Genomic DNA, 15,732 nt, shown 5'->3' with positions numbered 1-15,732 from the left:
CCTATTATTTTGCCATGCTTCTCCAACCTCAGATACTTCTAGAACTCCAAAGGAGTTGCACATGTACACAAGCTCAGGCAGTTCTCTGTGGTGTCCTTGGCTTTATTTTCACCTGCTCTGGCCCCAATCTATTGCATGTCTTCACATCCCACAGGCTGCTGAAATTGCCTGACACCAGCAGTTCCTACAGATACCAGCCGCCTGCTGCTGCAGTACTGGTTCCTCAAGGAGCCAAACTTCTTCAGTGGGGAAGATGCTTTGTTTTCGCCTTCTGAGCTACATTCTGTTAGAGAAATCTTGTGATCAGTGCCCATACCTTTGTCTGGGTATCTCTCCACATGTTCTGTTTTCTCAGACACCTTAGCCACCTGGCACTCTGGACTCATACCTAATTCATAAGGAACTAAGCTGAGGACCCACATCTGGGTACAGATGCCTACTGTCTCAACAATTGCCATTTTCTCTCCAAAGTCTGAGTCTATATGTCTGGACCACACCAATCTGCCTCTTTAAGGTGGGTCCATCCTGGGTCTTGTGCCTAAATATGGTTCTGGAAACCGTAAATTACCAGGTATTCCCAAGGATGGCTGTCTCTGAAACCCAGCATTGGACACAGACTTGGGCTAGAGGTAAGTCCCTTGTTGTTGACAACATCTTCTTCTTCTTCTTCTTCTTCTTCTTCTTCTTCTTCTTCTTCTTCTTCTTCTTCTCCTCCTCCTCCTCCTCCTCCTCCTCCTCCTCCTCCTCCTCCTCCTCCTTCTCCTCTTCCTCCTCCTTCTCCTGCTTCATTCTTGCTTCTAAATTCAATAAGATGAAGTGCTGGAGGTCACAGCACTCAAGATATTGTGAGAATATTTACAGGACCATTATTCCCTTCCTGTATTTAACAAAAATGAGAACCCTTTCAAGATCCTGGGTCAGGAAGATTAACTCCCTAAACTAAAGACAAAAATGATCAAAGAAGAGAAAACCAGATTATCCTTAAAATCTCATCAGGTCCCCAAAAAGTTAAGTCCAGAATCTGATGAACGAAAGACAGTGGGTTTCCCACAGCCACCACCTCTTCTGTATTACGCTGAAAGAATCCAGCCCCTGGGAGTAGCTCCCGTGTCAGGGATTATTTAAAGTCATTTCCATATTTTAAAAATCAGGGTGCAACATGAAAAAAAAGGCTTCCTTATTATTTCAATCTGTCATCTTTATATCTGTTCTATGTGTTCATCAAAAAGATGTTTCCTTTTGACTCCCATCTTAAGCTTTATTTGACACATAAGGAAAATTAAATCAGCCTTTGATCACTCAATAGTCACTAAATCTCTGAGGACAAAATTAGAGGGGAAATCTGCCCAAGCTCTTTCTAGACTAGACGCGTCTCTCCTGTGCTGAACAGCGTTGTGTGAGGCATGAAATGAAGAAGTCCACTCCGAATCAGGCACTGCACACCAGTGAGCATGCTTTAACACATTGTATAATGAAGGTTGACAAAATAAATTGTCATGCTGAGTGTGGCAGTGCACATCTTTAATCCCAGCGCTCAGGAGGCGGAGGCAAGCGGAGCTCTGTGAGTTTTGATGCCATCCTGGTCTACAGAGCAAGTTCCAAGACATCAGAGCTACACAGTAAAACCCTATCTTCGGGGATTTTTTTTCTTTTTAAAAAATTTTTTATGTGAAGTGTACATGTGAGTGTATTTGTATGTGTGTATGCATACAGGTGCACATGCTTGTGTGTGCATGTATAGGGGCCATAGGTCTATGCCAGCTGTCTCCCTCTATGGCTAGGCTAACTGGCCAGCAAACTCCAGGGATCTGCCTGTCTCTAGCCCTCCATTCTGAAGTTGTAAACAATACCAACACATGTGGCTTTGCACACATGTGCTGGGAATCCAGTCTCAGGTCCCCATGTTTACATGACAGGCACTTTACTAACTGAGGCATCTTCCCAGCCCCAAATTTTCTTAATCTAAAAGTTCTGTTTTCTTAGGAAGTAGTAGAAGTCATCTGATTCATGTCAAATAAAAATATTAAAAGGGGGCCAGCCAGATGGCTCAGTGGGTATAGGTGCTTGCCACCAAGCCTGACGACCTGGTTCTGATCCCCAGGAACCACATGGTGGAAGCAGAGAACCAACTCCTGCAAGTTGTCCTCTGACCTTCACACACACACACACACACACACACACACACACACACACACACACACTAATACATGTAAAAAATGAAAAGAAATAAAACCCAAAGCAAGATTTTGCAAAGTAAGAAAAACTTGCAGTGAAAGGTGATTGGAGGGACCCACGAAGGATATCAAAAGGCTCCCTAGACAGTGAAAGGAGATTCTGAGCACAAGCACCCCAATTCTTCAGAAATACAAAGATCAGGCTTCCTCAGCAATTGAGGGAGTCAACCATAAAAAACATAAATCATTCTTCTTCCCGTTCACGAGTCAGGGATGAAAAGTTAAACGTGAGTGGTGCTGTCAAGTCCAACAGCCCTGAAATAAACAGACATGAAGGACACTATCAGATTCTGAAATCAGAATCCTTCAAAACTTTCAGATATTTCCTCCAGAGCATTGGTCGTATCCCAAGTTGAGACAATGGGAATTCTTTACTCTGTTTTATCTCTCTGTACCATTTGCTGTTCCAACAACAAATGTGCGTGACCAGAAATAGAGAATGCATTCTTCAACCTTATTTTGAAGGCATGATAGCTCACACCTGTAATCCCAGAAGAGGTAGGTCTGGTATACACAGTAAGTTTCAGACTAGCCAGGACTACACCAGACCCTGTCTTAAAATAAAGAAAAACAAAACAGAAATTTAATATGATTCTGATAAATGTATTAACATTTTTTATTTGGGAGTACAAGGGATCAAACCCAGGGATTTGTGCATCTAGGCAAGCACTCTGCTACTCATCCCCAGCTCTACATTAGCAGTTTTTTTAGACAGGGTCTCACTAGCAAACTCCAGGGATCTGCCTGTCTGGCTAGCCTGAAACTTGCTGTGTAGATGAGGCTGGCCAGGAACTTACTGGGTACATTAGGCTGGCCTAGAACACACAGACTTGTCTCTAAGATCTGAGATCAAAGGCATGTGTCACCATACCTGGGTACATGAACATTTTCAAAAACAATAATTAAATAATAGCTGTGAGCTAGCAAACTTTTAACCCAAAACACATGATAATGTTCCCCAGAATAGCTCTGAAAAAGTCAGTTCCCTTTCCTAAGGGACCGTATACATTAAACACCTGCAGTCATCACTTGATTAAATTTGAAAATTATAGTCCTGTCTACTTCCATAAATAGCTTTGTGTTTTTTTTTTAATTTGGTTTGGTTTTGGTTTTTCAAGATAGGAGTTCTCTGTGTATCCCTGGCTGTCCTGGAACTCGCTCTGTAGACCAGGCTGGTGAATTTAGAGATTCACCTGCCTCTGCCTCCTGAGTACTGGGATTAAAGGTATAGACCACCACACCTGGCTAGCTGGTCGAAGTATAATCTGCTACTATTTGTTTTTCTGGGGATTTCTTCTACAAATTTTCAGAGGGCGAAGAAGGGTGAGCCGGAAAGCAGCTGAGGCAAAAAGCTAGGAGAGGCCCAAGTCAAGCTTCCTCAGCGGCGTTAATTCCCACAGTCGGCCCTTTCCCTTCCTCAAGATGGCGGCCCTGGCGACCGAGCGGGCGCGCGCGCGCAGCACCCTGGGAGCGGAAGTCCATCCTGCGGCGGCAGCCAAACCGGAAGGGGAGGCGCTGGGGCCTGGAGGAGCGGCCTGGATCGCTGCGGTCGCCGGTGTTTGTGGGTCGCAGGGAGCCGGGCCGGCGGGCGGGCGGGCTGAGTCGCGATGCCGGAGCTGGCGGTGCAGAAGGTGGTGGTCCACCCCCTGGTGCTGCTCAGTGTGGTGGATCATTTCAACCGGTGAGCGGGCGGCGCGGGGCGGCCACCCGGCGCGGGGCTGCTGAGTCACGGGCGCCCCGGGCTTAACGCGGCGGCCGGGGACGCGGGCGGGGGGCGGGCGACCCTGGCGGCCCCACACCGCGGGGCGCGGAGCCGAGTGGCACTCTCGCACCCCCCCGCCGCCTCCGCGGCCGCCACTCCCGGGCCTGGCCCGCCTGGTGAGTGACCGGAATCTGGACCACGCTCCCCCGCCGCAGCCGCGCCTTTTTCACCAGGGCGGCTCGGTGTCCCGGGACTGCGCTTCAGTCTCTCGTGTCCGTGCCTGTGAAAGCTGTCACCCAAGTGCTGGTCACCGAAATGCTGGTCCCCGATGAACGACTCTATAGATGGGCATCGGTGGTAACCACCAAGTTTTAAACGGGAATCTGGTTGGATGGGACCTTAAAAATGTGGATGATTGCCGGGCGTTGGTGGCGCACGCCTTTAATCCCAGCACTCGGGAGGCAGAGCCAGGCGGATCTCTGTGAGTTCGAGGCCAGCCTGGGCTACCAAGTGAGCTCCAGGAAAGGCGCAAAGCTACACAGAGAAACCCTGTCTCGAAAAACCAAAAAAAAAAAAAAAAAATGTGGATGATAAGGTGCCAGCTTTTTCCCTAAATAGTGAAGCAGGTACGGATCGGGGCCGTCCTACAGTTCACCTGGTTAGCTCCCTGCCTCTACCACCCTTCCCCAGGCGCTCATCCTGCCAGACCTGTTGCACGTGTTTGGAAGTTTTACAAGATAATTAGTTGAATTAACAAATGTGAAAATCCAGTAAGGAGCCCGTGCTTGCTGTAAAGTCGTGCTAGTGCCCGGCCCGAACCAGGCTTTGTGCAGCTAACTCAACCAGATCCCCAAACAACCTCGGGATGGAGGGGTTTGATTCCGGGTTCAGTTGTATGGCACCTAGGAGCTTCCTCGGTATTAACTGGATCTGCGGGCCTTCTACAGTAGCTCCAACTTGACTCCCTTGGGATACTAGGGCCCTGATAGTTGAGTACTGCTTCAGTTTTATTCCAGTACTTGATAAGAACCAAGTAAGGGCAGACCCTGCTGGTGGCTGGCGTGGAACAGATGGAGGGTTCTAAAGACACAAATGGACTTTTGTGAACTAAAAAGGCCCGTGGGTGGAGTTTCCATTGACATGTGGAAACTCACACTGTTTGAAGTATTTCCAGTGGATTGGAGGGGGCGGGGACACCAGGAATTTGGAACCCTTAATTCATTCTACCAGTACTCCAAATGTAGTATTGATTTGCCAGGCCCTGTGTTAAACTACTACAGTTAAACTAATGTGAGACTTGGGACTGGTGAAGAGGTGTAGATCATTTTAACTGTGGCTTGTATGTTTCCTTAGCAGGGAATCTCCTGCTAAGTATCTCCAAATGTACGGTTTGCTAGTGGTTACAGAAAAGATTTCTTTGCAGAACAATATGCTTGTACCTCCTTGACAGAAAACCACAGGGGAGCTTTGAGATGGAGACTGACGTGAAGCAGAAGCCTTCTCCCTCATCCATCCTTTCCCCCTGTGCTTAGTCACTAGTTTCTTGCTATCTTGGCCTAATAAGCCAGTGAGAGAGGCTGCAAAATGGCACACTCGGGCTTCGGAGCAGGAATCTCCCCGGGCCAGTAGCCCTTCCGAGGATGGAGTACATCTCCTAGAGCTGGTTGCCATGGTACGGAGGTTCTAGTATTGGCTGTGCCGCTCTAGCATCCCACCCCCAGGAGATTTCAGTGTAGAGAAGACAGTTTAAAGGACAAGAAAACTGGGAAAGAGAAAAAAAAAAAGCATAAATTTTCTCCAAGCAAGTATCTGCAGTCTTTAGGAAGTAACCTTCCAGTGTGTGGTAGGCTAGTTTCCTTATCTTTAATACCAGGAACTAACCTGTTACATTTGTTTATGGGCTTAGTTCCCGGGTAAACTCAGTTGTATCTGTGCTGTTGATACTTGCCACTGAGTAGCTATCTGTTGGGGCGGAGTGAGTGTCTGCGTGCCTGTGAAGACGGACCACCTGTTTTTCTCTTTCAGAATCGGCAAGGTTGGAAACCAGAAGCGGGTTGTTGGTGTGCTTTTGGGGTCATGGCAAAAGAAAGTACTTGATGTATCCAACAGTTTTGCAGGTAAAGGATAAGCTTTTGATTTTGCTGAGCATGGTTAGAATGTGGGTTTACTTATGGAAAGTGAGTATTTTTTTAGACAGCCTGAAGATCCTATTTCGGAATTGCTGACTGAGCCTAATGGCTACACACTAGTGAATATTTTTAACTTGTAGCCTGCATTGCAGCTGCTCATCTCATGGAGTGAGTGCAAGAGCTGCTGCAGATTGGGGAAACATAGAAGTGTGGCTGCATCTCAGAACAAGCCTTCCGGATACACAGAACATTTGAACACTGGCTGTGGTCGAGCAAGGAGGAAGATGGGGGTGGCGGGGAGACCACTGTTGACCTTACGCTCTGTCATGAATCTTTACCAAAACGTTACATGTATGTTCCATGTGTTGCTGGCAGGGTCCGTGGTCTATAAAGGGACAGTGGGTGTTGTCTAGAATTGGCCATGCAGGAAATGTCAGGAAGAACCGGACCTTTAGCAGGCCAGAGAGTGTGTGTCCTTGTTGAGGCTCTTCCCGGGGTAGCTGAGTCTTTAGCATCTAAGAGTGGCTGGAGGGCTGGAGGGCTGGGTGAAGGCGAAGCAGTGCTGCATTGGACAAGGGAAGCATCGGATCTGCGGGCTGAGGTCCACTGTGTCTGAGCCTCTCACCCTAGAAGTCTTCATTTCCTTTTCCCTCTCTTTAGTACCATTTGATGAAGATGACAAAGATGATTCTGTCTGGTTTTTAGACCACGATTATTTGGAAAACATGTATGGAATGTTTAAGAAGGTCAATGGTAAGTCTGAGTTCCTAATTGCTTGTGTGTGTGTGTGTGTGTGTGTGTGTGTATAAACCTGGTGGCTTTGTTTATTGTCAAGGATCAATTGCCTTAGCTGGACTAAGTGAAAATAGACAAGTGGTGGGTAATCAAGAAATGAGGCGGGATAGATAAAATACGGTAGTCGTTTAAGGCCATGTAGACCATCTGGGCTGGAGGCAGGGCTGGCCCTGGGGTCTACATGCCCCTAGAGCATTAGTACTGGCAAGGTGTGTTGTTGCGTGTTATTTCAGTACAGCAGCTACATCTCTGTGGATATACTCACCCCACCACACAGCTCCACCTGTGGGATGGGAACATGCATTTATTTGTTCATATTGCTCTGTAATTGATATCTGGTTGCTTCACGTGTGACTAGTCCCTAAGCAAGTCTGCGATACAGGTGTGTCTGGGTCACACGGTGCTTATTTTCTTAGAGTTCTGTTTTGGGGTTTTAGATTTCACAGATGTGTCAAGATTGATTGATTGATTGATTGGAATTCTCAAAAATGTAGAAAACTTAGGTACTGCTGTTCTTATTATTTTGAGCCAGTTGCACAGATCTTGGTGAAATAATTAAGACTTACTAAGTTTTTGCTTCTCAGCCAGAGAAAGAATAGTTGGGTGGTACCACACAGGCCCCAAACTGCACAAGAACGATATCGCCATCAATGAACTCATGAAAAGATACTGTCCCAACTCTGTAAGTACACTGTTCTCAGAACTGTGCCAGCCACTCAGGGCATCGTCGGGACCGGGCTAACAGACCTTCTGTTGCTGCTTCTCCAGGAGCTTTGCAGTCAAGTGCATTGCCCAGTACTTTGTTGTAACCTAGTGTATTTAGCAAGTAACAGCACCTGTGAGTGCCATGTATGTAACTGAGTTAATCCTCTCAGTAACTATATGTTGTCTTTATAAATGAGAAAGTTAAAGTTCAGAAGGGTTAGGAGGACCAACAAGGTGGCTTGGTGAGGAGAAGCCCCCGTCGACAAATCTGACAAGGTCTTTCTCCCTGGACCACACGGGGAAGGAGAGAACCAACTCCCACAATTGTTCATTCACGTGCTCTCTCTTTCTCAAAGTGTAATTTTAAAAAGTAGTTTAGCAGTACCCTGCCTACTGGGTAACTTTACACATCACCATGCCATGCCTGGCACTTCACATACCTACAATGCTAATGTTTCTCCACAGCCTGATGTTCCTAGTCTGGCATTTATATCCATGTCTTCATCTTGCCTAGTATACTGCATGCACACTTTTCACGTGGCTAATTCCTGCTATTCTTCCAGGCCTGACCCAGCCTCCTTCAAGGAGCGTTTGTGATCTGCATGGGATTAGGTAGCCCTTCCCTGTCTTGCAAGAATTATTGTTTGTTGATGTTTGACCTACACTGGATTACTGCTTTCTGCTTTCTCCACTACTGAACCCTGAGTCCCTCGTGGAAGGTTTTGTTTGCTATCCCTTACTCATTTTTGCAATCCTCATGAAAAAGTCTAGGTAGTTATTGAATAAACAAATGTTTAAACAAATTCACACACACAAAAAAAAGTAAATTTAAAAAAAAAAAAAAAAAAAAGGTCAGTAAGACCTGGGAGGGAGTGGGCAGAGGTTGACATTTGGGCTCCTGTGATTTGATGGCACATGTGAAATAGAAACTTATTTTTTGCTGACCATTCTGACTTGTTTCTAATTGGAAGAAGAAAATGGTCTGAGTGACCGGAAGAGAGGCTGAAGTTGTACTTGTCAGGAGGGACGTTTGCTAAGCTCTGTTTCCTCCAGGTGTTGGTCATTATTGACGTGAAGCCGAAGGACCTGGGACTTCCCACCGAAGCTTACATCTCAGTAGAAGAAGTTCACGATGTAAGTCGCTTGTTTGGGGCTGGAGATAAGGTTGGCGAGTTCTTGGGTAGGTTTTTTAGGTTTTGTTTTTGTTTTGTTTCCCATGTTCAACTGAACAGACCTTTAACTCTATAACAAAAAGATGTTGGTTCCTGCTAGCAGACTAGCCTTGAGTTTTTGAATCATCAGATTTTAGAAATAGAAAAGGACCAAAGAAACCTATAATCTTTTTTCACTAAAGAAACTAAAGCTCTGAGTAGTTAGATGATGCCCAGAGACCTTCACAGCAAAGGAAAGGCCAGGCCCGAGAGCTAATTCCTGATCTAGTACAGTGTACAGGAGCCTTTTGAAGATTTCGGTCCCAATTTCAAATACGGCAAGAAGAGCTGTCAAGTGCCCGGAGGCAAGACCTGTGGTCTTTTGTCACGTGGGTGTCAGTGAGCAGTAGCCAGCCTTTCTCTGTCCTTAGGAAAGCTGGTTGTGAGTTCTTGGGTAGAGCCTGATATAACAGGGTTGTGGAGTGAGCACAAAGTATTTATATTAGGCTATCCATGGATCCCAGTCTTTAGAGTCAAGAGGGATTGAGATTGTAATATTTCTCTTACTATACAGTTTTAGAATTTGAAAAAGGATGTTCTAGGGTGGCTCCCTCCCAGCCTTACTTAAAGCCTTGTCCTGGTTTTCTGTTTTTTTGTAGCTCCAGGGAACTTAGATCCAAATGTGCTGTTTGGTTGCAGTAAAGCTTTATCCCTGGTCTTGACCAGGCTGTCATGAAGTCCTAAAGGACTGGAAGGCTCGGGCCAGCTTAGTGTCCAAAGACTACGGTGCCTTTGGGGGATTCTCACACCATCCTGAATAAAATGAGAGCCAGCCACACTTCATCAGGCCCAGTGTGTAATATGAGACCTGTCTGGGCCCTGTAGTTCACTCTGCACAAGCTGGTAGAGCCCTGTAGTCTACAGAGCCCTCATGGGAAGGGCACAGCCTCTGCTGACAGACGGGCTAAAAAGTGTCTAGTGTCTGTCTTCTCAAGTCCACCACTGAGTCACGGGGTGGTCAGGTGAACCAACCCCCACCTCGGGTGAATTCCTTCCTTCAAACTACTGGTTACTCAATGTGTCACATTTAGGGCTCTTGGGTCATTTGGTTCATGGGACAGTACGTGTTGAGGTTAAATTGGTTGGCATCAGTGTGCCTCAAGTGCAGGGGTTCCGTGTTTTCCATTCTAAAAATAACTGAACTCTTCTCCTGAGTCTTCTGAGCATTGATCCCCAGGGATGGGCTTGAGGGAATACCCCACTCTTCCTTGACCAGAAAAATTTCTTGAGAGAACAATTTAGTGGCGACATGATGTGAACAAGCTAACGACAGTGTCCCGGCAGACCCGCCTCAGCCCTGGGGGCTTGTTTTTCAAAGCAAACAGCCATGAAACGTGCTGACGGGCAACAGAAGATACGGGTGTGAGAAGAGAAACATGCCAGTTGGCTTGTTGAAAACAAATAACAATAGTTAAGCCTCTTCTCGCAGGACGGAACGCCAACATCAAAAACTTTTGAGCACGTGACCAGTGAAATTGGGGCAGAGGAAGCTGAGGAGGTTGGAGTGGAACACTTGCTGAGGTGAGACGGGGAGGCTGGGGGAGTGACTGGGCGGTTAGGAGCCCTGGCTGCTCTTGCGGGGGACCCAGTTTCCAGCACCCACAGGACGCCTCACAACCACCTGCAAGGGTGCTAGAGACATGCATGGTGCACATATAAACAGGCGTGCACACTGGGCGTGGTGGTTGGTGCACACCTTTAATTCTAGCACTTGGTAGGCAGAAGCAGGTGAATCTGAGTTCGAGGCCAACAGGGGCGGGGGTGAGGCAGGTGAGGCCTTTGTACAGTGCCAGAGTCAGCTGCCTAGAGAACAGAATGTGTGGAAAGGACCTGGTAGGAGTTGAGCTCAGGGTCAGGTTATCCACTATGCTCTCTTGACATGAATCACAGCCCTTTCTGGGCCTTTGGTTTCTTTCCTTTTGGCTTTTTAAAACAGGGTCTCACTGAAGGCCAGGCTAGGCAGTCACCATTCTCCTGCCCGTCCTGCAAGGTGCTGGCATTAAAGGCGTGAGCCACCACTTCTAGCCGTTTGATTTATAAATCACCATGGTTGAACAAGTTCACCTCTAAAGTGTCTTGACTGAGGATGTATGACTGTGACAGGATTCATGTGTGTAAACGCAGGCCTGTGCTCTCCAGTGAACACTATTTTTACAGAGAATCTTCATCCAGGCATGGGATTTGTCTGTGAGCCCTACTTGAAAGATTTCATTTTCACCTTGGGGTTTTGAAAGTGACTACTGACTGATTTAAGCTACTCAACATTGTAGCAAAACAGGTGGGAAAATGTCATCCTGTATAAACCAATGAAGCCAAGGCAGAGCACTAAACAAGGTTACCCATGAGGGCTGGAAAGATGCCTGTTGCTGGGAACCTGAGTTTGGTTCCCAGCATCCACTTTAGGTAGGTAGCTCACAGTCCCTGTAATTGCAGGGGAATCAGATGCCCTCTTCTGGCCTCTGAGAGCATTGCACTCACACATACACATAAATTTAAAAATAAAAGTTTCCAAAGACCCAGGTGACCAGGAAGTTATTGCTGATCTGAACTGTTATCCCAGACAGCCCTTACATTTGTGGGCATGTAACCTGATGCTCTTCCTGCCTTTCTCGTGGGTTGTTCCAGAGACATCAAGGACACTACAGTGGGAACTCTCTCTCAGCGGATCACAAACCAGGTCCATGGTTTGAAGGGACTGAACTCCAAGCTCCTGGACATCAGGAGCTACCTGGAGAAAGTGACCAGTGGCAAGCTGCCCATCAACCACCAGATCATCTACCAGCTGCAGGACGTCTTCAACCTGCTGCCGGACGCCAGCCTGCAGGAGTTCGTCAAGGCCTTCTACCTGAAGACCAATGACCAGATGGTGGTGGTGTACTTGGCCTCCCTGATCCGCTCGGTGGTCGCCTTGCACAACCTCATCAACAATAAGATCGCCAACCGGGATGCAGAGAAGAAGGAGGGACAGGAGAAGGAAGAGAGCAAGAAGGAGAGAAAAGACGACAAAGAGAAGGAGAAGAGTGATGTGAAGAAAGAAGAGAAAAAGGAGAAAAAGTAAATGGTGTGGCTTTTTTATGTAAATTAAAATCTTATAAACTAACTCCGTGTGCCGCTCGAGGGTTCTTTGTCCCAGTCAGTGCTTGTTAAAGCTGTTCTGACAGCTCTCTGCCTGTCACCCTTGCTGTGGCCTTTGCGGAGTCCATGGACAGAAGGACGGCTCGCAGCCCTACACTGCAGCTCCAGCTGCATGCCTGGGGGATGCGGGGGACAGTGTAACCTTTGGCGGTCTTCCTTCTTTTACCCTTCAAACCGGCATTGGGTGTGGTTTCCTGTCTAAGATCATGGGATCTGTTGGTGGTAATTGGCAGAACTGCTAAATGGAATTCTTGGATCCCATCCGCTGTGCTCTGACCCTTCTGAACTCTTGAGACCACACCACATTGTGGACCTCTAACTCTAGCATTCTTAGGGCTCGGGCTCCCAGGTCCATGTACTGTTTACCTTCAAAGATACGATTAAATGACTTGGTTTTTAAGTCTGTCCTAGTGGTTTGTGTTGTTTTCAAGAGCAAGCAAAATGGTTTTCAGTGGCTGCAGCAGCAGGTCCTAGGAACTCTGGGCACCAAGTTAATGGCAGTATTAACTAAGAATGGAACGCTGAGAAATGAATGTCCACAATGAGGGATTTGACACGGGCTAGTCACCCAGCTGTCAAGTCATCTTGTTATGTTTTTTGAGATAAGATCTCACTGTGTAGCCCTGGCTATCCTCCCAAGTACTGGAATTAAAGGCATGCACCCCATACCCCACCCTGTCAATTCCTTGAACACCCACAACATCCTTGAGAATTTTCAAGTGTACCACTTGGGTTAAAATGTTCACAACTTTAAAAATACTATAACAAAAATTAACAATAAAATGAATGAAGTTAAGATCAGAAGCACAAATTACCCATAGACACGCCAAAGCACCAGCCAGTCAGAGCAAACATTGACAGTTAAATGTAAAGAGCTGTAGGTAAAACCTGTGTAGGTCACAGAAGTTCATTTAAATTCTGAGATATGGAGGGCAAATGAATTTAGTCTAGAATGGAGATGTTTGCCACATCTAACTGGGTAAAAGAAATGTACATGATTTAAATTTGAGATGGGGAGGACCCACAAGGCCCTTCCCTCCTGTGGATCTACAGGCTGTGGTTGCTGGGCAGTCTTCAGTAGTGGAGCTGTTGGTACACTGCTGTAAGTAATCCTAAATCAGCTCGCTGGGTCACACGCCCACGAGAGACACGAAAAGAAGGGGGTAATGGGTGAATATGATCAAAACGCATGCGTGTATAAAAACATTGAAATGGAGCCCATTACGGGATACATGCCAGGAAAAAGTTTAAAACAAGATGGAGCCCAAATCACTAAGTTGAAGATTTGAAATGGGGTTGCCATATTTTTTTTTTTAAATGAGAAAGCCTGCCTGGCCAGTGGTTTTTCTGTTGTTTTTTGTTTTTGTTTTTGTTTTTGTTTTTTTAAGATTTATTTATTATGTATACAGTATTCTGCCTACATGCATACTTGCAGGCCAGAAGAAGGCACCAGATCTCATTACGGATGTTTGTGAGCCACCATGTGGTTGCTGGGAATTGAACTCAGGACCTCTGGAAGAACAGCCAGTCCTCTTAACTGCTGAGCCATCTCTCCAGCCCCGGGGTTGCCATTTTTAGAAAATGCTAATGGAAAAGAAACTAGACAGTTAAAACTTTTTTCCCAGGGCTGGAGAGATGGCTCAGGGGTTAAGAGCATTGACTGCTCTTCCAGAGGTCCTGAGTTCAATTCCCAGCACCCACATGGTGGCTCACAGCCATCTATAATGAGATCTGGTGCCCTCTTCTGTATACATAATAAATAAATCAATCTTAAAAAATATTTAAAAAAAAAAACTTTTTTCCCAAAAAAAGTTAGGAAAAAACAGGTTGCCGTGGTCCTGAAACTTGGGGTAGGAGGAATGTGGAGAGTCATCTGAAGAGCAGGTCCTTGACATAGAAGTCCAGGGCTGAGCGAGTACCTGAGCTGAGGCTATGCGAACTGGACTTCAAGCTTCCCCATTTTGATGAACTGGATATTTACTGAATAAGAGCATGGCTGTCTCGACTTACTCTGTTTAATAGTTTGACCCACATGTGGGCAAAATGGACTATTACTTCCCTAATGGGGCCTTCGATTTCTAAAGAAAATAGGCTAGTGGTGTATCTCGGTGGTAGTTTGCTTGCCCAGCACCTGTGAAACCCTGCACTCAGTCTCCAGCACAGCCTAAAGCAAAGAGAATATAACATAGGAGGCAGGGACAGGTAGCTGTGAGTTCAAGGCCAGCCTGGTCTACACAGCAGGTTCCACAACAGCCAGGGTTTTTTGTTTGTTTGTTTTTTATCATTGTGATATGCTACCTATTTTTTTTTTTAAAGATTTGTTTATTTTGTATACAGCATGTATGACAACAGGTCAGAAGAGGGCACAAGATCTCATTACAGATGGTTGTGAGCCACCATGTGGTTGCTGGCATTTGAACTCAGGACATCTGGAACAGGAGTCTGTGTTCATAACCTCTGAGCCATCTCTCCAGGACTTTTTTTTTTCAATGCCGAATGCTGTTTATCGAAGGAGGGAGGAGGTCTTAAAAACAGGCTTACAGCACAATGGGAGAACCCCAGAGGGCAGAAGTTTGCTACCAATGTTTTACAATCTTTCATCTAAGCTGTTAACACCCATTATGCAGGATACACAGACAAGGAACTTCCCTTAAGCATTCAGGAGGGTGGAACCCGGCAGGGAATTAACATAGGGAGGATATCAAGGTCAAGGTCAACAAGCAAGGCAACAGTTACACAAAACGGGGGCCAGGGACCTGCAGTTCCCCCTTTTACTAAAAAATGAGCTTCTGACTTAGGGTGCGTGGGTAGTCAGCAAGGCACCCGTCATAGAGACGCCTGCCCAGGACACACAGGCGCTCTGTCTTAGGTTGGTGAGTGCCCTCCAGGTATTACCCATCTCTGAATACTCATTATCATACAGGCTCAATCATGTGTGAGTTGCAGAGTTAACTGCTGCCAAAGATCCCAAAGTGGCACTGGGCTTGCAATCTGTGTGTTCGACACAGAAAAGACCAACAGAGGTCCTATCCCACCCATAGCCAGTAGGCTAAAGGCAACTGAGCCATTCCCTTTCTTAACGAGCCTTACTGCAAATTGGAGTCCTTGTAAGATGGTATCCCAAAAGCAAATGTGTGGTGGTATTGTGTTCCCCAAAATATTGTGTACATTAATAAACTTATCTGGGGTCAGAGAACAGACAAGCCACTAGTTAGGCAGTTATAGCACACGCCTTTAATCCTGGCATTCCAGAGATAGAAATCCCTCTGGATCTCTGTGAGTTCAAGGCCACATTGGAAATAGTCAAGCATTAATCCCAGAAAGCCAGCCTTTAATCCCAGGGAGTGGTGGTAGAAAGCACAAAGATATATAAGGCGTGAGGACCAGAAACTAGAAGTTTTTGGCTGGTTAAGCGTTTGGCCTGGTTAAGCTTCAGGCTTTTGAGCAGTAATTCAGCTGAGACCCATTCCGGATGAGGACTCAGAGGCCTCCAGTCTGAGGAGACAAGACCAGCTGAGGATCCGGCGAGGTGAGATAACTGTGGCTTGTTCTGTCTCTCTGATCTACCAGCATGGACTCCAATAACTCGCCTCAGGTTTGATTTTATTAATAAGAACTTTGAAGATTCCTGCTACACAAATGGAACTTGAGTTTATAAATTTATAATTTTCAAAGCCAATCGAAATGTATATAACTATTGAATTAAATTTATCATGCCCAATAGAATGAAAGATTAATTAACTGTTATAGCTACTTTTGCTGTCAGGGTCTCCACTGTGCTAGCTGTAGTAAGTAATTATGAAATGGTAATCCCAGAAACA

The 15,732-nt window shown here is 46.3% G+C and overlaps 1 protein-coding gene across 1 annotated transcript; it reads left to right on the top strand.

The window, feature by feature from the left end:
- The first annotated feature begins 3,699 nt into the window (after positions 1–3,699).
- Positions 3,700–12,311, top strand: Psmd7 (proteasome 26S subunit, non-ATPase 7). Its single transcript, XM_006974133.4, has 7 exons — positions 3,700–3,915; positions 5,962–6,053; positions 6,726–6,818; positions 7,445–7,542; positions 8,619–8,699; positions 10,206–10,297; positions 11,402–12,311. The coding sequence occupies exons 1-7, from the start codon at positions 3,842–3,844 to the stop codon at positions 11,832–11,834; spliced, it is 963 nt and encodes a 320-aa protein (XP_006974195.1). The 5' UTR covers positions 3,700–3,841; the 3' UTR covers positions 11,835–12,311.
- The last annotated feature ends 3,421 nt before the right edge of the window (positions 12,312–15,732 follow it).

This window comes from Peromyscus maniculatus, chromosome 5 (genome assembly GCF_049852395.1).
Source record: "Peromyscus maniculatus bairdii isolate BWxNUB_F1_BW_parent chromosome 5, HU_Pman_BW_mat_3.1, whole genome shotgun sequence".
NCBI classification, from domain to species: domain Eukaryota; kingdom Metazoa; phylum Chordata; class Mammalia; order Rodentia; family Cricetidae; genus Peromyscus; species Peromyscus maniculatus.
Note: the sequence above shows the minus strand (reverse complement) of the source record. Positions and strands in the feature narration are given on the sequence as shown.